Raw genomic sequence first — 26,204 nt, forward strand, 5'->3', positions numbered from 1 at the left:
TTTGCCCATATTTTTACCTCTATTAGTCGAACATTTTGAAATGAAAACCTCGATTTGACAAATTTTCTTTGTAAGCTCAGGCGACCAGCGGCATTTCTTTATCTGTTGGGCTCCTCTCTCCTGCCCTCTTAACAGTCCTACACCAGAAAGTGCACAGTAAAGTTCACACCTTTTTGGCAGTTCTTTATTTTGCAGTTCGTTCTTGTTTACGTGTTTGTTCATTTATATACAAGACAGTGTAAGACGTTATGCGTGGAGGAGAAAAGCAAGATTATTAAGGTGGTAGATGAAGGTATTAAGAAAAAGGACGACATCGCCAAACAGCTTATACACAATTTTTAAAAATAGGATTAAGTATGACTCTGCGAGTGGATTAGCTGGCTCAATACCTCGAATCTTGGACGAAAAACTAGATAACTCGAATTTTTAAATTTCCCCCTGAGGTTCAAGTTATCGTGAGTCGACTGTATGCACCAAAAGCAGTGGTCTTTTTTCTTTCAAAAGTATCGATTTTTGCCAGAAGTGACTCAGTTAAGATTTCTTTTTCTAACGATATATATTACAAAAATACTTTCCATCATTTTCAAAAAATCACAACATCCTTAAACAATATCAATGTACACGTATATATTGTTTCCAAGCTTTTGCGATAAAATCGACTGGAAAAAATATGAAAAAACAATCATTTTTAATTCTATTACAGTTCGTGGTCTGATTGACCAATTAACATTTTTCAATAATTTTAAACACTTTGGCACGCGTTTCCATTCCATAAATATCCCATTTTCCTGCCTGACTGACATTCCTAATGCAAGATCTAACATAATTTTTCTCAAAAGCTAGATGACCAATTTTACCGTCGAAAATTCGTTTTAAAGAAATGGTTTTATCAACAATTAAAATCAAACTATTATTTCCATTTAAAAAAAATGAGGTTAATTTCTTACAAATAATTTTGCTATTTTGAGTATTTTCCTATAGAAATATTTTATATTTTTTAATGACTCATGCTTCGTCAAAAAGCTACATTCCTCTTCTTTCAAAAGGTCTGTTTGACATTGAAATCCTTGTAGCAGTTTTTTAAATATAGCCGTTTCAATCAGGATATTCCGATAACGACTTCTTAAAAATAGAAAACATGTTAGATGTCAAAAAATTCGATAAATTTAATAAATTCCATTCTGGAGTCTATAGAGATGCTAAAACGAAATTCAAGGTGGTTTAACAAAAACGTTTACGTAAAACCCAATTTACTTGAAAAATATTTGGTTTTTAGATAATTTTGAGTTATTGATAAACTTCGATAGCTTTTATTATATTGTTATTGCAATCTACATAAAAAATGCTGTAAAATGCTATATTCACATAGTTGATTTTAGCAAGTAGAAAGGTGCAATCAAAATATTAAAAAAAGGGAAAATTTCAATCTTAAATTTTTTGGCGAACCAGGGCCCATTTAGAAGAAGTGGTGTACACGTGCCCGATATTTTGGAGTGTAGAATCACCAAAAAAAGTTTGGCCCAAATCCGCGACCTACCAACCTGGTCGTTCCCTTGGTAAGTTGTATAGAATTCGACATTTTAAATTTTACATAACTTCGGTTTAGGGCCAAATTAAAGGAACGCATAGAATGGTCAAGAACAAATAGATATACTTGCAGGTCTGTCATGTCACTTTTTAATTTAACTCGGAATCCTGAGTATTTCCCCTTTGCTAATTATGCTCCTTGAACCACATCAAATAGCAAGGCTAAAATTGTACCTTTTCCACCTCTCTAGATGTACAGTTCAAAAAAATCTGTGAAAATAAACACCATTTGACATGGCCTCTCTGATAATTTCGCCGTTCAGTTTGTATCCATAGTTAACCATGTAGTTAACTGTGTAAGTTAGCATTTAAAAACTTTGCTTCCCGAGCATATTTTTTTGCTAGGCTCGTTTACCAAATGCTGCCATGTTACACGAGGGGGAACTAGATAATATATCCGGTGAATATGGTGGGTCGAAGGCTGAAAGTTGAAGGGCAAACTAGTACTAAAGCGCTATTTATTTTTCTTCGAGTATCATTTAACTTGTCGGTAAATTAAACTGGCTCTTTATTGTTTCGCTAAATGTGAGAAACTCTAACAAATACGTATTTATCGATTACAGCTTCGACAAGTGGGATAGGAAAATAAACGGCCAGTATATTCGAATCGCACGATAAGAGAAGCAGCCAGGCTATTCTATAAAATATATAGCTACTACATAAATAACAAGCTTGATTGAAAATTGCACTTTAAAATAAATTTAAAATAAAGTAATCCAACACTTGTTAGGTTTAAATGGGCAAATTTACTGTTACAAGTAGGCTAACATCGCAACAGGTTTAAGATCAGTGGGTGTATTTTATTGTAAAAAACAATTTTGGATTGTTTACTGTTGAAATCATATAGTACAATGCGCGTAAACACTTAAATTTTGTTTGTCTGAACTACGTTAAAAATTGACTTTATTCCACTTGGGACCTTTGATAGCCAATTTTTTTGGATATTCCATCTAACAAGCCATACAAGCAGATAGCTCTGTTAACAAAATATAAAACGGTAGTGAATGGCGAAGAAGTACTCAGTGGTGGAGTTTGGAATTAATCCCGGATTTGATGAATGGGAGATAATCCAATAGCCGTAGGAAGTGGCGCTCCAGCATAACGTACAGAAACTAACTGCTTACGAAATAGTGCAGCCGGATAAACCGTCTTTTGAAACATCGGGAAAATAATAACACGTAATGCTGAATGGTGAGAAGTATTATTTCGTTTGTCGGCATTGTTATTAATCTTTAATAATCCTTTAAAGCCTAATCTCGTATGTTTCGTATAAGACATGTTTCACTATCCTACGGTAAAAAGCGAGATTGGTTGATCCAAAAGTACAGACTAATGTTAATCATCAATATCTCTTGTATTAAGTTTCATTTTAAAGTATATTTTCATCGTATTGGTTGACCCACTGTTCTTTGTGGTTAAAGCGTGTGAAAAAATATCTCATCCTAAAAGGAAAAACGATTTCAAACACATATCTCCCAATGCTCATAAAAATGAATTAGAAAACTACAACCATAATTCACTTATCATTAACCTTGTGGAAGGAGATAGGGACCTGCTTGCGTACGCAAATCGTTATGAACCATTATAGTTTTCAGCAAGCAAGCATTATTGAACGCGTACTGCGTTTTGCCACCTAGCAATGCTTTATAATATATATATTGGGTTGTCCGGAAAATAATGCAGGATTTTAAGTTTTCATTAAAAAAAATCTATATAAAATATTCTGTTTACGTTTACAGGATTACTCATTTGTATGNAAAAAAAAAAAAAAAAAAAAAAAAAAAAAAACCTTGGATCATTAATTTGATAACAAGTTAGAAATTATAGAATAAGATAAGAGATCGTGAGATGCGGTCTACAATGAATTTCTATCATTGTATAAATTCATTTTTTCACATCTTACATGCATTTGTATAATTTAAACGATGTTTATAAATCCCAGGCCCTGAAGATGATCTTAAAAAAGACCTAAACGTTGGCACGATAAAGAAAATGTTTTTGTAACCTACGTTAAACCAGACCGCATCTCACGACCTCCAAATAATCATTAATTAACGATCACTAAATACTACACATTTATAGAATAAGTTTTACGTTTTAATAAATTTAAAATTGTCAATAAATAACTGAAATTGTATACGTTAATTAGTCAATAAATACTCTGGATCTCGGTTTGGTCTGGATAAAAAAACAAATTCAATTATTTTCTGCTAAGCTTTCGACCTGTTTAAAGTTTACCATCAGGGCAAAAAAAACTTAAAGATGTCTACAAATTTACATAATTAAGTTTTTAATAAATGGTTTCAAATTTCTTTGAATGTAGGACTCAGCCACAACTTTGCCATGGATTGAGACGTGACCAGTCCATACCGAGATCAAGAGTATTCGTGAGTGAAAAAGTTGTCCATACATTTAACACTTTAAACAGAATCGTCAATGAGCCTGATTATTTTATACTGTGCCTTAAATATTTCCCAGCTAAATATGTTTATTTGTAACACTATCGCTGAAATCTAATTTCAATCGTCTGTTATGATGGAGTAACTAACATTGTTTTTGCTGCTACATGATATAAACGAAAAATTGATAAAAGTAACATAAAGAAAAGGCCGAGAGGTAAGATATGTTAGTGAGAAAGATACAAATTGTTAGGAACTAATTATCTTGTTAAGAGGAGAGTTCTCATTAGGTCGAAAAACATCCAAGCAGACTGATGACATTTTTTTTCGCTTTTGATTACATTTTAATGAAAGGATGAAAAGAAAACCCGAAGATGATCAACTTGCAAGTCAGACAGTTGAATTCTTTAGGTTAAACGAACCCCATAGAAGAAGTCAATACATTTGGGATCATTTTATATATAATCAGTGTGTATGTGTGCTTTAAGTGTGTATAATAGTTTTGTGCACTAGTATGTATGCTTGAAAGAATGTGGTTTAACTGTATGTTCGGTACATATTGATCCGTATATGTCTAGCGGTCTTAATTGACATATTAATTATTTATTTAAGGTCTTGGTTGAGATTAAAAAGCTAGTGTCACGAACGGGATTCGAACCCATGACCTTTGACACAATACGCTGCTGCTCTAGCCGCTTGAGCTATCGTGACTTCGATCAACTCGGACACAAGTTTTTTCATCTCAATGAAGACCTTCGATCAAAAGTATAATTAATTGATTAATTGATAAACATTTGAATAATAGGCTTTTTATGGGTACGGTTGTGTTTTGCATATTTATTCAATTGTATGTGTGGGCTTATCTTTTGTATGTAATGTGATGGCACATAAGAAAGGAAACCGAAAGGAAAGATGCATTGGGCGTTCACGCAAACGTTGTATCGTGTTATTGTGCTATTAATATAGTACGAATGTACATGAACATCCTTTCAAGATTTTCGTATGCTAAATGAACTAACATGTTCACGAAGGTTATAAAAAAGGGTATTATCTGTTTAAAAATTCTTTACTGGAAATAGTTTTTGCCTTGAAATTAAAATTCACCCTGCTATGACCACTTTTTTGACCCTCTTCTTCTCACTCAAACTAATGTTTTCTTTTCTGACGATTTTGTGAAAACTTTTATTATAAGCAAATAACCGTTGTAATAGAAGTTAAAATGATCGGCACTTAATCACAGTACTGGTCTGTCTGGGTCCAAGTCATTATGGAGTTCTGTTGAGATAAATATTCGGAAACTTTGAGAGAGTGAACAGGTCATTATGATACTATGTGACTTATCCAGAGCTTTCAGTAGTTCCAGTATTAAATTTTAGTGTCTTAACTTTGGTATAAAAGGAGCAAGAAATCCGAAGCAGTGGAAGGCAGAAATCAAATCGTGTAAATAAATAACAGCCAAGAGAATGTGTTATTGTTAATGTGTTACAGTACCACAAGGAACAATTTGGGCCCGATATTGTTTGTGGTTTTGAAACAAAGTGTCATAGGTATTTAGTTGAAAAAAATATTCATGATATATTTTCATTCAAATGACCTAATTTTAAATATTAACTACAACCATTCCATTGGTTTCTGCTTAAAAGGACTAAATGGATGTATAAAATTTATAGGTTTTAAAATGCTAAGTATTAACATGATAGATACAGTTTGAGAGGTTAGAAACTTGCATTAAATTTTTTAAAACTCCATGTGATGCGAAATTCCGAAATCCGTGGACGATTGCGGTAAAACAGGTTTTCCAGTTACTTTAAGGATCCAATGTAAAAAACAATCATTTGCTTATCTATAAAGAAGTTATTTATCACGAGATTGTTCCTGATGGAAGGATGTTCTATTAACTCTGAACTTTAAAGCAAACCGTAAGAAAGAATGAACGCGAAATTTTACAGCATTATCTTCTGATCAAGGTCGAGTTTTAACCATCGGAGCAAGGAAAACATAGATCTTCGTGGAACCTATCATACATGGTTACTGGTAGTTTTGGTATGTAACCATCTATGCCACTACTAGCCTTGATCCGTTAGATGATTGGTTCGATCCACTTTCTTCAAGAGACATGTGATTTTTTCTGAATTTTAAAGAAAACAATTACAAAGAATGAACGTAGAAGTATCACAGTTTTTATTCAACCGTAAAGACGTTTTCTAGCAGGATAAGTCTCGGCCATACTCAACTATCGGACCAAGGAAAAGAGTTGCAAGGTCTTCATGGGATCATGTATAGTCCAGACCTTGTTGAGATTACATGGTACGATCCTCTTTATTCAATAAAAAATATAACAATTTTGCTGAAGTCGACTACCATAGTGCCAGCGTGGAATCGAGCAACTTCCTGAATATGGCTAATAGTGGATCAATGCGCTATGTTTGGAATAATAATTTTAGTTTATATTAAATCGAGAAAAGCATTGATATTTTGTAGTGAAGTGGTCCTTTTTGTACACAAATTATATCGAAGAGAGTTACAAGTCGATGAATAAGAATAAAAATATGTTTTCACCTGTCGCAATCCAGGGACATCGCCAACCGCAGTTCCATCAGATCGAATCCAAATAATGTCCGGAGTCGGATTACCTCGGGCAGAGCATTCGATGACTGTTCCTGTTGTGTTCGAAAAATCCACACGATTCGGTGGTTCCTTGATAAACATGGGTCCGACAGTTGTATCATCACACCAACCTGAAAAATAAAATTTCAATTTAGTGTTTGTCCCATTATTAAATATTTTAAACAAAATTTTCTTTCTTTAGGCAATAATAAACAAAGAAATATTGTATACTGTCTCTAATGTCAATGAGTTTAGGACAAGAGCAGGGACCTTTCATTGACATTGAACCGAAGGTTTTCTGGAAAAAGTGTACGTAACGTCCTCTTTTCCTTTTATTAAATAAGGTTTGACATTAACACGACATTCAAAATAGTCTTTTTATCGACAGATAAAACACCCCGTATTTATGGTAAGGGCGCATTTTGTAAAAAAAGCCTGTGAACGATTTGTGTTTCCTTGTAGCAGCAGCAGATAGTGAAGTTAATAGTAGTAGAAAGCTGAATCGATGCAGTGACATCTGGCGATATAAAATTGAAAAATCTATTGTTATGCAGTGAATAAAATATATCTTCGAATACAGTAATTTAGTTCAGTGCTTTGGGAGGTAAAACCCCCATTTCCTAGCATCCCATTGTCATCATTATCATCATCACAAACTCAAACAATAATTTTAGAACTCTTCGCCGATGTCGAAGATGTCTCATTAAGAATCCAGCTGAGGGAGTTTTCTAGCCAATTGGGCTTTATCTCAGGAGTGTTTGTTTTTACAAGCTAGTAATATGTAGGTCTTCCATAATACTACGGATGGCGTACTACTGATTATACCTCTGGCCCATTTTATTGATATATGCTGCACAGTGAATTTGAATGTTTGTGCAGTGGCCACCTGCATTTACCACGGCACTCGCTTGGTGTCACCACCAGTTTTAGAATGGTCTCCCAATCCATTCTGCAGCAAATGAGAGTGGAACCATGCACTGCCCCACTGACTTCAGACTCATCTCCCCGACCAATCTCAACATTCACTAATGGAGTACTGACAACGACAACAAGGGCAATCGCAGTAATAGCATCAAACTTGCCCTCTCACACAGCCGACTTGGCCACAGGTAAACTGCTGCACTCAGCTATCTGCTGCACCAGAGTCCCTTCAACTGTTCAACTGCTGCGGAGTCGACCAACTCACTATTTGCACGGTCCCGGACTTCAGTCAATGACTTTATCGGGACTTCAGTCAATGACTCTATCGGTCACGGACTTCTACCAACGGCTCACACAGTCCCGCGGCCTCAACCATCGGCTCTACACACCTCGCAACTACACCGGCCGTTGTCAGGGCACCAAAACTTCCAGTCACCAAACTATGTTTCTAATAGGCATGACTGTTGTTCCGAGAAAGTTTTTTTAGGATAATTTGTCCGTTTCCTTATTTCCTAAATTAACAAAATGCACTTTAATCCACACCAAAGGTATTTGTAGCCATCATTATTTAAGTTGTTACACATTTTTACAAAGGAGCTTAGGTTTGGGCTAACATGATTTTATTGGTCTGTCTGTCAGCAGTTCGATCACCCCTGATCATTTAGTTTTCGTTCTTCCTGTATTTTAATAGTCATACTGTAAACTAAAAAAAAATAAACAAAATAATTATTCATAAGAGGTACAGGCAAAGTTATTGTAATTGTTTGTATACTTTTTGAGATAAGATCTGGATTTTTCGCTGCCATTTGGTTAGCATTTTCTATTGTTGGAAACCTCCTGAAAGATTTGTCATACAAAATAATTATTATTATTTTAAAAAGTGCTTTAACGAAAAGTCGCGCGTTTTTAATTTGAAACCGTGACCCAGATTTTGCGAGGAGACAAGTAGTTTTGTTACCATGAAGAGGCTACAAGGGAGAACAAGGGTTGTGCAGTCGAGTAGAACATCCTCTCGACATCCATACTTCGCTGAAAAGTCTAAAAGCGAAGTTTAATTTAAAGTTCTGCAAAACAACTACTCTAAAAATCGTGTTTATTGTCAAAACTCAATGAGGAAATCAACTCAATTTTGTTTCCTGTAGGATCACTAGATAGATAGAGAGAGAGAGAGTAAATATTAAAAAATAAAACTTTACAATAAGCTTATAAATATTGGCAATTTAAGACGCTTCGCTAATATACTTCTAGATTTAAATAACAATTGAGTTTTCCTCTATTTTACTTATGACGGAATTCCACAGCAAAAATATTTCATTCTTGATAAAAAATCTTTTCATTTTCTTGTAAAATGTTAAGTTTACTGGATAATATGTTAGGCGTCTAACGATTAGGACGAAGCTGGACAAAAATAGAGCGCTTCTGGTCCGCTTTTCTCGCTTTTACATGCTATTTGACCCATAAGCCTGTGAAGTGTGTTGTCCAGTCTTGCTTTCAAGTTTGGGCGAACAGGATCGATACCCGTCCAACTATAGCTGCGAGAACAGGCGGACAACTGTTCGATCAAGGCGCCGTCAAAACGTTTGGAAGTGTTCAACAAGTATTTTTATACTTGGGGTTGGTCAATTGTGGCTGAAGGGCTGTTTGGAGGAAATTAATGCCGGTTATCTAATCAGTGTAAAAGGATGAACAGATGTCATCTCGTTTATTCAATATTCAAACTGTTTGTTCCACTTTCTTCATCTTGTAAAAGATTATATTGTAATTCTAATTAATTTTATAGAGTGCCTTGCCAGTAATAAAATTTAAAATCATAAAAGGAACTTTAATAAACATACCCACTATCGCTGTCTCTCACTGTACCTCTTTTCTTTCTCCGTCTCGTTCTCTTTCTTTCCCCCCTCGCTCTACCTCTTTTCTTTCTCCGTCTCGTTCTCTTTTTTCTCTTCACTCACACTCTTCCTTCTCTCTCTCATTCTCTTCTCTGTCTTTCTCACTCTCTCTCTCTCTTTTTCTCTTCACTCACTCTCTTTCCTTCTCTCTCTCACTCTCTTCTGCCTTTCTCTTTCTTTCTCACTCTTCTCTTCACTCACTCTCTTTCCTTCTCTCTCTCACTCTCTTCTGCCTTTCTCTTTCTTTCTCACTCTTTCACTTTTTTCTCTTCACTCACTCTCTTTCCTTCTCTGTCTACTCTCTTCTCTGTCTTTCTCTTTCTTTCTCACTCTCTCACTTTTTCTTTTCACTCACTCTCTCTCCTTCTCTTTCTACTCTATTCTCTGTCTTTCTCTTTGTTTCTCTCAAGCTCACTTTTTCTTTTTTTCTTTTCACTCACTCTCTCTGTCTTTCTCTTTCTTTCTCACTCTCACTCTCTCTTTTTCTTTTTTCTCTTCACTCACTCTCTTTCCTTCTCCCTCTCTCACTCTCTCTCTGTCTTTCGCTCTTGCTTTTTTCTCTCTTCTCTCACTCACTCACAATCTCTCTCTCTCTCTTTCTCTCTCTACCTCTCCTCCCTTCCTCTCTCTACCTCTCCTCTCTCTCTGTTTGTTGGTGTGTACGCCCAATGTTGTTTAATTGTTTTTAATTTGAGTGTACACATTTGTTGGTTTCGGTGTACACAAACTAATGTACAGACTCAGACATACGAACAAGGCGTTTGCGAATCTATGTATTAGTTAGTTAAAATGATTCTATTAAAAATAAAATAATATTAGCCCGACTGACTGTAATTATTAAAAAAAATAATAACTTTAGTCAAGAAGATTTTAACAACTTTTCTCTCATACGAGAATTAAAAAAAAGTCTTTTCAAAAATCTCTTTGTTAGAATATTAATTTGGTAATAAACAATTGTTTAAATGAATAAAATGGACGGAACCAGTTCTCAGGCGATTTGTGTCTATCTTTATCATTTCTAAGGTCAATTGCAGCCGGAAGCATTGCTGACCTTCGTGCGAACGTTTTAAAGACGCTATCTCAAGAATTCAACATGCAGGGAGATTAGTCCCTTTTTTTCTTTCTATAAAAAGGGATAAATCCGAAACAGAGGGTTAATTATAAAGAGAAGTGAAAGCGAATGAATATTCATTGAGGATGTCCAGGAACTGGTCCGTTTCAACTTCTAGCTGCCACGAAATACGAACGTTTCCGGCTATTTTGAAGAATTCAATGTCGTCAACAGGTTTGAACTTGCCAGCAGTTTTGCGCAACGCTGTATTTTTAATGAAGGTTTGTAGTAAACGGCCCTAAATATTAAGTCCGAAGTTCAAGTTTCAAGTTTTACCAATGTTTTCCTGATTCGGCACAGAGCCGGTTTGTCTATCATACCGGGTAATTATCCAATAAGTGACTGCAGTTTTTACAGCCGTCCCGATCGATTGGCTGATATTAAATAATTCACTGAGTTGGCGCCGTACGTCTTTTTTTGTTGGTGAATAATCGATTCGCACCAGATTGCGTTGCACTTTTGGAACCGATGGATTTCAAGCTCTACTCTCGTCAATTGGGTTTGCGATGCAGGATTCAATTTAAACTTACAACTTCGTCAAACAAACAAAAAATGTGGACTTGCTATTAGTAAGCAGGTGGTGCAGAAGTGGCTAGACAAGTTTTAGAAAAGATGATGATTTAAGTCCCAAGAAAGCAAACGAAACTCAAGTTTTAACTTAGATAAAAATAAACCATGGTGTACCACATGATTCGACGTGTTGAGACTAAAATATTTACGTATGTTTTCTTGCACTGTTTTATTTTCTGAAAGGAAAACAGCCAGCCGTACAAGGAAAACGAAGATGCTGTTTGTGCCAGAAAGTTTGCCAAGTTGGGCGAGTTTTCTCCGACAAAGAAGTTTATTCTGTTTTCGATCTCATTCGAAGCAGATGAAAGATTAATAGCCTATGAAAATCCGATGACCATCGATATTTATTTTCTTTAAAATAATATTAATAGGACAAACACACCTTGAACATAAAAATAAGAACGGAAAATAGGGAAAACAACATACCGAGAATCATTCAAGATTTCATCTGTTCACCAGTATTTGTTACTAAAATTTTTAAATAATCGACACAGATTAATTTCATATATTTAAAAAGATTTTAATTTCTATAATTTTTTTTCTTCATTATCACAAATCTACAAAAATTATCCAAATATTTTATTACAATATTCGAATTAGTGTTTTATTTTATATGAGAGGTAGAGTTTTATGGCTGGGCTTATGTATGGTATGTTGTTTATTTAGTGACTGTGATTTTGTGTATTAGATTATTTTTTTGTGTTATTTTGTCCACTATTCCGAAGAGGGTGTATCTCGAGGCACCATCTTTGGCCTCATTATCTACTGGGACACTAGTATACACTGCAGACATTCCTATTAATCCCGATACCAGTACTCCATGTTGAGGATAATCCAGGCGCGTGAAAAACCCCAGGGAAATAAGTTTTATAAATAAATAAGATAAAGATTTATTTATATTTTTGTTGTAAAAGCCCCGCAACCAATATCTTCCGCTATTTGGGGCTTTACACAGATAAAATACTTCATCATATTAAATATTAATCCATTTATGTTTAATAGTTTAATTGACCAGATTACTTATTTATACTAATTATTCTTTTTATGTAAGGTCTTGGTTGAGATGAAAAGTTAGTGTCACGAGCGGGTTTCGAACCCACGACTTATGGCTGTTTTTCATCTCAACCAAGGCCTTACATAGAAAGAATAATTAATTAAAATCATATTAAAATTAAACACACACATTAAAAGCAACAATGACAACTTGGGTTCAGGCGTCACTTTTTTATATACAACAGGGCCACAGGATCGTAGTATTTTTTCCTTTTTATTTACGAGGGTTCTCAACAGCAGAGTTTATATCAACCCTCGGGGTGCCGGTGTTTTTGAAAAAAAGCCCATTTGAAAGGATGTCGGGTTCGAATGCATTCTCTTTATGTTTAACGGACTGACGTGCTTTTTGATGGCACTACACCTAGCTAATGTACTATGACTCCTTCTTTGTGTCACCGACTCATTCTACATCTCCTGGTACAAACCATAACCGGCTCATTTTACGTACCTACCTTGGTTAATCCCATGGGGCCGGCTCGATTTGACACCGCCCATCAAACCTTATAATCCACACAGATTGTCTATTGTTTTCTTTTTTCCTGTTTTTGTTTTGTTTTTGTTTGGTTAGTTGGTCTGGGACTTCTTCAAAGCTTCTATTAGGAAATTCAGGGTTTGAATATTGCAATTGAAAGCGATGGTAAAGTACCTATAATATAATAGCCAAGACGTTAGAAAATAAAACTTTCTATAGAATCGAAGAATAGAACTAGAATAAAATTTGAACATAAAAATTCAACACAATGTATCCGTCAAAATTCATAACATAAAGTTCATTAAAGTTATAATTTAAGATCACTATTTAATAAATAGTTGATTATCAAACAAATTTGGATAATTAGATAAAGTACAATGCAACATACATGATTACATAAGATTAAAAACAACTTTCAATTAATTAATCTTTATGTAAGGTATTGGTTGAAATAAAAAAGCGAGTGTCACGAGCGTGATTCGAACCCACGGAAGTTGGTGTCCGAGTGGATCGAAGTCAAGTAGCTCAAGTGGTAGAGCAGAGCGTATTTGGCCGAAGGTCGTGGGTTCGAATCCCGTTCATGACACTGGCTTTTTTATTTCAAACAATACCTCACATAAAGATTAATTAATTGAAAGAAGTTATTTGGTCAATCGGATCACGAAATATAATGGTTTTAATAATAATAATGTATTGAAACACATATGATTAACAACATATAAGTAGATGTCAAAGGATCTCTACTTAGATGTCTAGAATTCTAGGAACATCAATTTATGTATTGTTTATTGTAGTAGTAAATAGACATCATTTCACACATATCATTTCAGAAAAATTGAATGCAACCCTTTGAATCTTACAACAGTAGTATACTGGGGATTAATTTAAATTTATAATCAATCAATGTCTGGCCTACATTATTCTATTTTAAAGAATTCTATTAATTATTTCTCTATTGATCAGATTTCATTTTAAAAAAAAGTTAAAAAAATGACGTGAAAGATATGTTGTCATTCTCATATGTTAGGAATTAGGATTTAACAATTAAATTTTTATGTCCATTTCTATAATAGATATATTATTTGAAAGTAACGTCAGTGAATTGTTCTGATGAAGAATAACTTAAGGAAAATTGGCTGTATATTGAAAATCACCGGTGGAAGGAGCACATTTTAAATCTATAAACGCCATCTTCCGACCATCCGGCTTTCCGGAGGAAATTGTATTCGTTTCCTCCGAAATCCAGAAGGCTCCTTGTTTTCCGGGGGTGACTCACTTCCATGCCAGCCTCCGCTGTTTGATAGCGAACAGGTGAGTGCAATTAAGTTAGAATTCGGTGAGCCGTGAAGGGGCCTTTTGACAGTGGTTCCCACAGTCAAAATTATGTTTCGGAACAAAATTGAACACTCCCACGCTCGTTGATGAACGCCAGGAATGAATATCGTTCGATTGTAAAACAAACATTATCTAATCTATATAACAAATTTCATTACTATTTAAATTTTATTTGAACCCTTCTTAATAATAATAAAGTGTTTATTTAAATACATACAAAGTTAAAGTTTCAAAAATTCATTTTGGAACACTAATACATGGACAGAATCCTATTGTATAAGTTCGCTAGTAGCCAATAAGTTACATACATTATACTACATGTATACACGGACAGGCAAAAATTCCACCCGATTGATTTTTTTCTTTTTTTCGATAAAAAAAAATCTGTTCTTAATTTGCCTCTTTACCAATAAATATTTGTATATGCTAAGTTTTAATTGGGAATATGAATTACAGGTAAACAAACTTAACACTTAATCCAAAAGGAAGAAGGAACGAATAAAGGATTTTTCAATGTTGTTCAGTCTCATTTGAATTCTGAAATAATAACTGTTTAGTTTTCATCATTGGTTTTTTAAGTTCAGTTTTTAACCTGAGGATGTTGCGCGTGGTGTGGCACTTATTTATGATGGACGTTCCGCTATTGCCGTCGGAGTTTCCTATGAAACTCTGCGAGTTGCCGGTAGAGGTATTCGAGAAACTGGGTCCTACCATAAGAGGCCGGGTTCTGGACGTCCTAGGGAAACAGGACCACAAAATGACCGGTTTTTTTACTTTGAGAATTTTGCGAAACCGGCACCTTACTGTTGTTCAAGCGATTCATCAGCTCCAAGAAGTTCGAGGTGTCCAAATTTCTGATCGCACTGCTCGAAGAAGATTAAATCAGTATGGACTGATGGCTTTTCGCCCCGTAAGAGGACCAGAATTGACTAGAACACAGAGTTGCAGGGCTCGCGTTTGCTCGAGAACACAGCCATTGGTGGACGATTGGTCTGCTTCACTTTTTACAGATGAGTGTAAATTTGCTCTACGATCTCCTGATGGACGTGAAAGAGTGTGGAGAAGGTGAAATGAAAGGTACATAGCCTGTAATTTTTCCCAGAGCCAATCATTTCAACGGAGCTCAATGATGGTATGGGCAAGAATTTTAATGGAGAGTCGCACAGAGTTGGTTGTCGTTCCGAGAGGGTCTTTGAGGGCCACTCGCCATGTAGATGAAATCTTGGAACACCTTGCGTTGCCTATCCTCGATGAAATTAGCGACAATCCTATTCTAATACACGATAACGCCCGTACACATGTCCCTCGCATAGTAGAAATGTACCTTAAACATCATAACATCAGGGTCTTAGCCTTGCCAGCCCATTCTCCACACTTGAACTCCATCGAACATTTATGGGTCAACCTCAAAAGGCGAATAAGAGGACGTCCATCACTTCCTGATACATTGCGCTTGAAAGGACTCTTCGTGAAGAATGGTCTAATCTCCAGCAAAGAGACATTTCCAGACTGAGAGAAAGTATGCCGAGGCGTCTTCCAGATGTAATTAAGGCAAGACGAGGAAATACGTGATATTGAAATGTTAATTATAATCTGAAACAAAATGCAAACCAATTTTATTTTTCCACCTTTTCTTTCATTTTTTATTTTTCTTAGCAATTTACATTTCTTTTTAATTTTTTTTTTTTTTCATTAATGTGTAAATATATATACAAATCAAGTTGTATTAAAAGTGGGCGAAATTTTTTGCCTGTCAGTCAAACCCAATAACTGTCTCTTAAGTTTAAAAATTACATTCATAAAATTAAAACTATTAATTATTCGGAGATCGTATTATTGTGTGTCCGTTCTCCCAACACGACACACAAGAATGACACAATTACCCAGAAAACAAACACTTTCAGCCCTGAAGATGATATCAATAAAGATCGAAACGTTGGCACGATAAAGAAAATGTTTTTCTAAAACCTACGTCACCGCAGACCGCATCTGACGATCTCCGAATAATCATTGGCTAACAATCACTAAACACGACGCATTAAAAGTATTGTTATTAGAAATATGATTGTCCCCTAGTTCTGACTTCAGATCCCCATCGAAACTATGGATAAGAGATTGTTGCGCTTTTTGCCTTTGACCATTTTTAAATTCTTGCTCAAATTTTTCCAATAACAAATTTAATTTTTCATTATTTAAATAATCAAGAGCTCCAAGCTGCAGCGATCACAGTACTTAGAGCTCTTTATATCACAAAATTTATACGAATTACCTTTTAGGCTAAAATGTTCGGCAATCTAAAATCCGGTAATGAAAAAATTTTCCATTGTAATTATAGTACAAACGGAGAGCATTAATAAAAACCTGAGCCAAGCCGCTTTCTATATACAATACAATTCAATACAATACAATACAAGTGTACTCTATTGGAGGTGCAGTATTCTTTTAATGAAATATAATAAAAACTTATCTACTGCATCAAAACGGAAAGAGCCCCTAACTTGGGCTGCATAGCAAATTATAGATCTGGAAACAGTAAAAAATTTCTAATTTAACCGAGAAAGGAATATTTGAACCCTTCTTTTAACCTTGATTTTACCAAAAGTCTTGGTTGAGATGTGAAAGATAGTAAAACGAGAGAGTTTCGACCCCACGACCTTCAGCTTCTCATTCAAGACCTTAGATAAAATAGTATAATTAATTAAACTACTTAATACGGTATATTATATNTATATATATGGCTTGATTTTAACGATAAAACACACTTTCACACAAAAAGTGGGTTTAGATTTTTTACGTTTTGGATTTACTCTGTAGAATGATCTCTCTATCAGAATTTTCCCATTTTTAAATTATATAAAATATAAGTTCTACAATGCATGACGTTCTGATAAACAATTCAAGTATATTCAATATTTTATCAATGGATGGAAGAGACACGACCTTTGCCGACCGAATTACCAACCTATTTCCCCGGAGGTTAATTTTGTTTCTCAACCGTATTGATTTGCACCGATTTAATACAATTTTGCCATTAATGCGCAATATCGTCCTTTAATAACAAGTTGATACCACGGGAAATCTAAAAAATTGTATGCAATCAACACCCTTATTCACAGTTATCGGGTTTTTTGATCTCTCTAAAACGTAGGTTTTGCTTGATTAAAAAACCGAATAGGACTAGATACGGAATGAACATGGATTTCTTTCTGTAATGTGCAAAAGCTTTTGAAAATAAACTCCAATTTTCTCAGTGGGCTCAATTCAAGAAGAAAATGCTCAATGTGAAATCAAATTAAAATATTTTTCGGTAAGACTTTAATATTAATGATTTAAGTTATTTCAATAAAATTAGACTGGACCGATGTTACAAATGAGTATCATAATTTAAACTTCGAAGAGAAAGAAAAAAAATTTTATTGGGATCGTCATTATGAAAATTCCGGACCAATTGACTTTATTATCAGTTTTTTTACTGTAATACCTAAATTAGTTTTTTCCCTTTTAATAATTGTGGTTTAATATTTTTCCTGATAGTTTACAACTTCCAAGTTTTTATTATGCCTGGAATAAAATCAATTTTGAGTATAAAAGTGGTACATAATTGAAGGAACTTCTTGCAAGTTTCACATTACGTTTAAACCACTTTCATTCTATAGTTAGTTAATATATTTGGCACAAATCGACAGATATTCATATTTATAAAAAAAATATATTCGTAAAAAAATTAATATTCAAATCTCTTTAAAGTATTAGAAAATCCTCGAAAAATCATTGGGACTAGTTAATAATGAACCAGTAGTATTAAGTATCTTCTGATTAATAAGTACCTGAATTGCAAACGATTTCCTTGTTATTTTTAGTTCACGTTTTTTCTTGTTAAAAAAATCAGTTCGGTATGGTGAAGATGCTAGTAGGGAGCAGGTGTGACCGGGATGTGGTTTGGCAAGTTTAGAGATTGTTTTCTGGAAGAAGATAACCAACGTCCAGGAATAAAAGTACGACGGAGTACTTACAACCGTTTACAACATTTATTCATTTTTAGATACTAGGTCGAAAAATATTAGACATGTGTCCGAACATTCTGACCAATGTAGGACAAAAAATTTTTCTGTTTTTGCTTTTCTGCCTGTGTTGTACTTGTATTTCAAGGTTATAATATATCAGTCGATTTATGTGACTAGCTAGGATAAAAATAATAATATGTAGGATTGTATTAAATGAGATAAGACATATAAACGAAAAGACGCTTCCAGTAAAGTAGGCAAAAATAAAAAAAAATAAAAATCAATTCGGATTCGTTTTAAACACCCTTTAAAGTCCTTACTTGGAATATTTTTTAGAATAATGATTACAACTGTAAAATAAAACATTCAATCAATAACATTTCATTTCACCATTCAATTCAATCACCAATTTTTAAAATAAACTTTTGTTGGTGATATTAGTTTTCTGTAGATCAGTGTGTAGTTATTTTCGTTTGAAAAAACATGTCATTAGTTGGAAAAGGAAAAATTAAACAAAAATTTGATTTTCCCAAAAAATCGAATTGATTTTGGTGAAAAAAGAAAACAAATTGTTTCTTGTTATAAAAACATATTCTAACCTACTTTGATATTTCCCTCGATCATAAAATTATTTATTTTATTTCGATACATCGATTTGAATTCGGACGAAGAATGATTCTTTTCGTGTTTTTTTTAAAGTGCAAATAAATATTTTTTTTATATTCAATCAAAGTTGCAAACTCATGAGTTGAGTGGGAAAAACTTTGATTGAATATGAAAAAAATATTTATTTTCATTGTATAATTCACTTTTTTCCACATCCTACGTGTTTTTGTTAAATTTAAACAATGTTCGTAAATCCCAGGCCCTGAAGATGATCTCAATAATGATCGAAAAGTTGGCACGATAAAGAAAATGTTTTCCTGAAACCTACGTCACACCAGACCGCATCTCATGATTTCTGAATAATCATCGACAAACGGTCTTTAATCACCACACATTTTAGAAAAACATTTTCTTTATCGTGCCAACGTTTCGATCTTTATTGAGATCGAAACGTTGGCTCAATAAAGAAAATGTTTTTCTAAAACCTACGTCACACCAGACCGCATCTCACGATCTCCGAACAATCATATTTACCAATGTTTTCTGATTAATAGACATAAGTCGTGAATTTTAAACATGTGGCTATGATGGTTTAATGAGTTGATTAATAAAGTTGATAATTAAAAATCTGTTGAGAAAGATGAATCGAATTGTAATGTGATTCCTTCCTGCTTACTAAGGACAAATAGTTTTAAGCCAATTCTTTTCTGAGAGTATAATATGTGGGTAATTTAATTCCTCACAAAAAATTAATATGGTTTAACCTTTCGACATACAGATATTAACAGGTGATAATTAAAAAAGATAAAACAGGGTAAATATTGGCATTTAAATTAAAAATACCAAGCTAACCTTTTTGATCTAATGTCAATCAAAAAACGTGAATGCTTAAAGAAGGATATAAGGGTTGACTGTTTTTCTTTAAGGTAAACAAACTTAAATATTTTTCTGTCTAATGAACCCTTGTTTAGTGACAAGTGGGCAATTAGTGAATGAAGAGGACGCCAAAGCGATTACTGTCCAAGTGCGGAAGGCCTCGCTGGTTTACGACCGGTATTACTAGCAAGGGGTGTAACGTGGGAGTTGTAAATCCATTTCCGTCCTATAAGAAGTGCATATTCATGTTTTGCAATATTGATATCAATCCCGGTGACAAAATAATGAAAACAAAGAATCTCTTCTGTAATAAGAATAAAGAATATTGAAAGAATTTAAAATTCCTTCATTAAAAATTAAAGAGATTTATGAATGATTCAAGCTTAATATCCAATCAACAGATGAATGTATTTTAAAACCTATTTTAACTTCTTATTATCGAATTAATATTTTTTACGTTTTAACATGTAAACAATGAAATTTATCTTCTTTATACTTTTACAGTCAAATGGTTATCGTTTTTAGTAATTGTAAAAAAAGAACCTCAGGCTAAGAACCTTGGAAATAAAATTCCAACGACGATGACCATAATTTCAAATTGTATTGGAGGAAGTTGGTGCCAAGTTAGTGTGTGGACCCTCGTAGTAAAGTAAATCAATATCTGGGGGCTGGTGAGGGTTGGTAGGACCAACGCCCTTTTATCCAACATCCCCCTCGCTCCTATCGTCGCGGCTTTTCGAATAATTTAAAATCTCTTATTAATTTTTATCCCATTGCGTGTGTAATAAAAATATGTATACAAAAATGTACATATTTGCAAAGTATTATGAAATTCTATTCTAAACAATAAATTATCCATAGAGCAAGTCAAAAAAAAAATTAATAACAACCTATCCAATAGAATAAGAATACAATATATCAAGATAAGTTGGTACAGTTTTTATGATTTACTTATCTATTATATGTTTTTAGTTGATTCAATTAATTAAAGCGTTTTTTTAAATTATTATGCAAAGTTTGATTGAATTAAAAAATTAATGTCTCGAGACGGACTAGAACCCACGACCTACGGATCAGCACACCGTGCTTCTACCACTTGAGCTGACATCCACAGTATTTACATTAATTATTTTCAGTATTAATATTTTTAAAATTTTGTCGTTTCAGCCTGCCTATCCAACCTTCAGGCATATCAGATCCAAATCGATCGGTAACAAACAAATTTAGGGTTCAACCGTCCGGCAGACAACACGCACAAATCTCACAATTAATTTTTCTTAACGAAAGTGAATTTGTTTGTACATCACGCTAGATATGTTGGTTTTTCTGAATTATCTTCTGTTATTTCATTCATAAAGTTAATGTCTGAAAGTTCTTTAAAGGATAATGGGCCATTTTCACAATTTTTCACCATACAATAACTCCTTTCTCAGTAATTGGCATTTTTTGCCTTCAGGTAGTATACTTTGAAAAAATCACACCTACATATCATGTCTCTAAGATGGCGTGCATGCTACATGCGCATTCATCATATTCAGCTAGGTTGGTGTATGTGTGCGTTTTTCTTTCCACCAATAAATTCTGGAAAGGGGGTCTATATTTTCGCTTGCTTATTGGTTTTATATTCGGTTTTACACCTTGACAAAATTTTGACACAAAAGGTTTGTGAAAGTTTCGTTAAATTGTGTGGTCCTTGTCCAGTTGAAATCTGAGGAGGTGTTCTTTGTATTTGCCTGCGTAGGAAGGGATTTTCATTAGTGTCGTCTTCAAGTTCAATTGTGGGGGAAGAATTTCTTTTCCTTTTCGAGTTCTTCCGTCGAGCTGTTTGATCATCTTTGTTCCCATTAATTTATTGCTCTTTTTTTTTTTACAGTCTTTACATAACTCACAGTTTGAAGACAAGACTCTTCGTCAGCTGTTTTGTTTTGCCAGTATTCGCTTCCTCATTTACTTTGTTACCTACGTGCACCATTCTCAATTTTACTTCAATCTTCCATCCTTCTCTTTCTCTTAAGAGTAAATGTATCCTCACTAGTACCACCTGGCATACCAAAATGTTCCAAATTTATTTATTTTTTGTTCTGTAAACGGATTTATTTTCCCTAACAACACAGAATTCACGATAATCGGTTTACAATAATTTTAAATAACAGTTTAACAACTAAATTTAAAATCTGTAATTGGAGAATAATTTCTTTTTAAATTCTATATTCTAGTGGGGTAACTAAAATAGAATTTGCATAATAAGTAGATCTGATTTTATTTCGTGAGCTAAATAGTAGTGGAGAGTAACTTATGACTTGAGTAACTAAGTAGACCTTGCAGTCCGTCCATACTGCTTTTCTATTCTCTTTAGTTGTCCTTCCCACTAAACATTGAACAGAATGGCTAATTGCAAACAGCTTGGTCAGGTTGTTGGTACAGTTAGAGTCCAATTTATTTTTTGGAATTGCCGTTCCCCTCGATATATACTGCCAAGGTAAACATCATTTTCCCATTGATTTTGCTGCTGTATGTGTAGATGTTCAGGTGTCTATTCATGTAGCGAGACAACCGATAAGGCCTGAATTTTAAATGTCTCCTAGATCCAGTGAAGTATTTTTCTTTTTTCTATTTGAACTAGCTCATTTAAATAGAGATCCATAAGAATTTCTCAGGATAGAGAAATGAAATAGTTCCATAAATTTCAGGAGATTTGCCTGGTATCGATTTTAGTTTTCGTATATTTTTATGTGTTTGATTATAGTACATATAAGTTTTTATTTTATTTTATTTTTTTAAACTGACATGTCTGCCTCGTGATTGAATTTTCTGGTTTGTTGTTTGTGTTATGGGTTCGTTTGTGTGTGCGTTTTTATTTTATTCGTTTTTTGAATTTATTCGCTCTTTATTTTTGCTATTTTATTGTGAGCCAACATGATAAACAACACAAAAAAGCTTTTAACGCCCAGGCACTACCGCTCAAATATAAATGTTAATTAATTATTTCACTAAACACATCTTCACGATTAATTGTCATTCCATATACATTGTACAAAAGACGTAGATGTATTGTTTTTATGAGGAGGTAATAACAAATTTGTGAAGATAGGTCGCGAACTGTTATCGATCGTCCATTGATCCTCATGAAAATTGCATGCCTGAGTCTTTTATTTCCGACCTTACGTTATAATGACGAAACTAACTGTTCTACGAAATTATACGGCGTCATCAGACATGATTATATAAAAAATTATAATAATGAATAGATAAAACAAGCATCGTTTAGAAAGGAAGATTCAATTTTTATAATTTCAGTTTGGTTTATAGAAATTGATAATTTATAAACGTAGTTTATTTTTTACTGCCCTGGCGGTTATAAAAAAAGTGGTTTTTCGTACTGGTCTATAGAAATAATTTATAGTTTATAAATGTAGTTTATTTTTTACTATCCTGGTGGTTATAAAAAAAAGTGGTTTTTCGTACACAAAAGGAAGGAGGAACGCTTTTGAAGATCGGGAGCCTTTTATGACCCAGGCCTTTGTTAAATGGGCTTTAGAAATAGTGGTCATACGCGGTGGAACGGCACCATATCGATTGTCTGGGTTAGGCACCCAATTTTGGAAAAAGAACGTACAAATTTTCTCCAAATTTGTTTCGAGAAAGCGCTGTTATCGCTTTTGTTCCTTGTTTACCCAATGACTCGATCGAAATTATGCTTAAGACAAAATCGAATCAATTGATAATGTGTAAGAAAGGATGTAATAAATATCGGCCCTTGTAATTGTAACATCCAATCGAGTCAGAGTAGGGTAAAAGCAACAATTGGCCTGATGAAGATTAACAAACGTAACAAATTGATTCAAACGATATTTCGAAGACAGGTCTTTAAAGAGCCGGAAAAGACGAATCTGGCTCGATTAACGGTCGGATCGACTTTAGATTACCCTTAAAAAATGAATTTCATACTTAAACCTTTATTCATATTTTGATATTATGTTCAAATTTTCCGGGGGACAAAGTACGATGCTTATTTTTTCTTAAACGCAAAAAATTGAACGTTCGCGAATATTTGAAAACCTTGGAAAATAGTGGCAAAAATAGCTGTGGGACAAGAGGTTTGTTTAGGGATTGTAAGCAACCCTCTTCTTCGTGTGGGAGGCTTTGGAAAAAGGGAACAGGAGAAAGACGGACTACCTGGACCTAGCAGCTGTCGAGGACACCTGCTCGCCGGACGGGCATTTAAACATCTGTCCCGGACGAATTTCGGAGGGGAAACCAGTCCCGTAAAACCCGGATCGTCGGGTTTTCGACAGCCAGAAATGAAACGACGTAGCCAAACTTTAAAAACAGTGCGAACCTTATTGCAATATTTTATTATCAAGAAACCAATGAATCCCAATAATCACAACGGTTTTGCAAACGACTACACCTATAATTTTGTACAAAAAAGAAAACCAAACCAAACCATTATTAGTCTATTGTGCATAATCCACAAACAAGAAAAACTTTAGTAAATGTTAAAATAAGAGAGTGTTATGACAGAATGCTAGAAAAGTGAAAGAGAAGTAAGAAAAAATATATTAATATAAAGTAATCTTCAATGTAACTGGCTTTAGAAAAGTAAGACAAATTGTTAATTTTATATTAAAAAATGAACAGGTACAGTCTACAAATTAAAGAATGATGAAAGTAAAAATTGAATTTACTGAGAACGGGATACGTATATAATTTTGTTATAGCAGGGTGAGACAGTTGGATCCAAAATTGTGAATTGATAATTATTACAGTTTCACCGTTCTGATGAAGGGTAACCTAATTACCAAAATCAGAAATGTACAAATTAAAACTACATCTAAACTATTAGCATTTGATATTCAAACCTATATCCATTAATTCCAATTATACCACATACATACGTACACGACAAAGTAAACATTAAAAATACAGTATAAACAACATACTGACACACTTGAACTCATTATTCAAAAACATGCAATTCACAGCAGAAATGGCAACTCTGAAGTGAATGACATATTAAAATCTAAAAAAAAGTCCTAGACTTAACTATCACAAAAACAGACAAACTACATTTTGTACAGAGATCCAACTCAACTCACGCTCGACGACACGAAAAGGCAACTCTGAAGTGTATGACAGACATACTAAAATCTAAAAAAACTTCCTAGACTTAACAATCACAAAAACATACAAAAATTTATATTTTGTACAGAAATCCGATTGAAATAACCCTCAACAACGCGAAATACAACTCTGAAGTATATGACAGACATATTAAAATCTTAAAAAACTTCCTAGACTTAACAATCACAAAAACAGACAAAAATCTACATTTTGTACAGAAATCCGACTCAAATCGCGCTCGACGACACAAAATGGCAACTCTGAAGTGTATGACAGACATACTAAAATTAAAAAAAAAACTTCCTAGACTTAACAATCACAAAAACAGACCAAAATCAACATTTTGTACAGAAATCCGATTGAAATCACCCTCAACAACGCAAAATGGCAACTCTGAAGTGTATGAGACATACTAAAATCTAAAAAAACTTCCTAGACTTAATAAACACAAAAACAGACGACAAACTACATTTTGTACAGAAATCCGTCTCAAATCACGCTCGACGACGCGAAATGGCAACTCTGAAGTGTATGACAGACATACTAAAATCTAAAAAACTTCCTAGACTTAACAATCACAAAAACAGACCAACATCTACATTTTGTACAGAAATCCGATTGAAATCACCCACAGCGTCAGGATATAGCAGCAAGTATATGACAGACATATTAACATCAATCTTAACTAACCGAGAAAAGTACGAAAACGAATTAAAAATAATACAAACTAAAGAACCCAATAATGAGTACTAAATTTATTTTAACAGAATTAAACTGGGTATAAATAATAAGAACATTTGCCCTTGTATATAATATGTTAACGGATGTTAGGAAACAAATTTTGTTAGTTTAGAGGAAAGAATTTGTTATTACATTAAAACTTCAGTGATTTTATCTTTAAGTTAAAAATAAAGTGTATTTACAATTTGTGTATATCACTACACTTATTAATCTTTTTACTTTGTTATTTATTTACGATGCATGTGCATTTATTTGACCGCCAACCTGGCAGATGGTATATTGTCTATTGTAAATTTAATTGAATATAACAAAAATGTATAAATTTCAATGAATTTACTTCTTTTTTGTTATTATTAATATGATGATGGCAGAGAACAAGTGTAAGTTATTCTTAAATCAAAAACATGCATATAGGTGAAGAACCTCACACCCCTTTCTGGACAGCCAACGAAGTCATAAAAACGAAAACTTTCTTCCTGGAAATATTGACATCCCACATTCAAGGTTTTGGATCTGCATTTACAGCAGGAAGTCGGTTTTAGTACTCTGATTAATAGCGTCTAATACTGATAGCGAGAAGCCAAAACATGTCTGATAAACCGTTGCAAGGATAGGCAAAACAAAATGATCGTTTACTAAACTACAGGTTCATCACTTTACAAACGGAAATTTCACAAACCACGAACATATTCGACTAACTGTAAGACAGACTTCCTCCTTGTAAAACTGTAGTAAAATCTCAAAAAAAAAGTTTGCCATTTTCTAAATATGTTTGTCCGGATTAGATGTTGAGTGGGTTTTAGAATAGGGTAAATCAAGTTGATTGAATAAACGTTGCCAATCTGCAAGCCAATTTTAGATCTGACATGGTCCAATGCCGTGATTCTAGAGAGATTAGCGACCATAGAA

At 33.8% G+C, this 26,204-nt stretch overlaps 1 protein-coding gene across 50 annotated transcripts in view; it reads right to left on the minus strand.

Annotated features, from left to right (window-relative positions):
• Window positions 1-26,204, minus strand: part of LOC106663839 (Down syndrome cell adhesion molecule-like protein Dscam2) — a 125,649-nt gene that overhangs the window by 54,915 nt on the left and 44,530 nt on the right. For all 50 annotated transcript variants that reach the window (XM_024226833.1, XM_024226834.1, XM_024226829.1 and 47 more), the window contains exon 3: window positions 6,546-6,724. In XM_024226833.1, the coding sequence (XP_024082601.1) occupies window positions 6,546-6,724 (179 nt within the window). The remainder of the gene's footprint in view (window positions 1-6,545; window positions 6,725-26,204) is intronic.

This window comes from Cimex lectularius, unplaced genomic scaffold (genome assembly GCF_000648675.2).
Source record: "Cimex lectularius strain Harlan isolate CLEC.00 unplaced genomic scaffold, Clec_2.1 scaffold7, whole genome shotgun sequence".
Lineage (NCBI taxonomy): Eukaryota > Metazoa > Arthropoda > Insecta > Hemiptera > Cimicidae > Cimex > Cimex lectularius.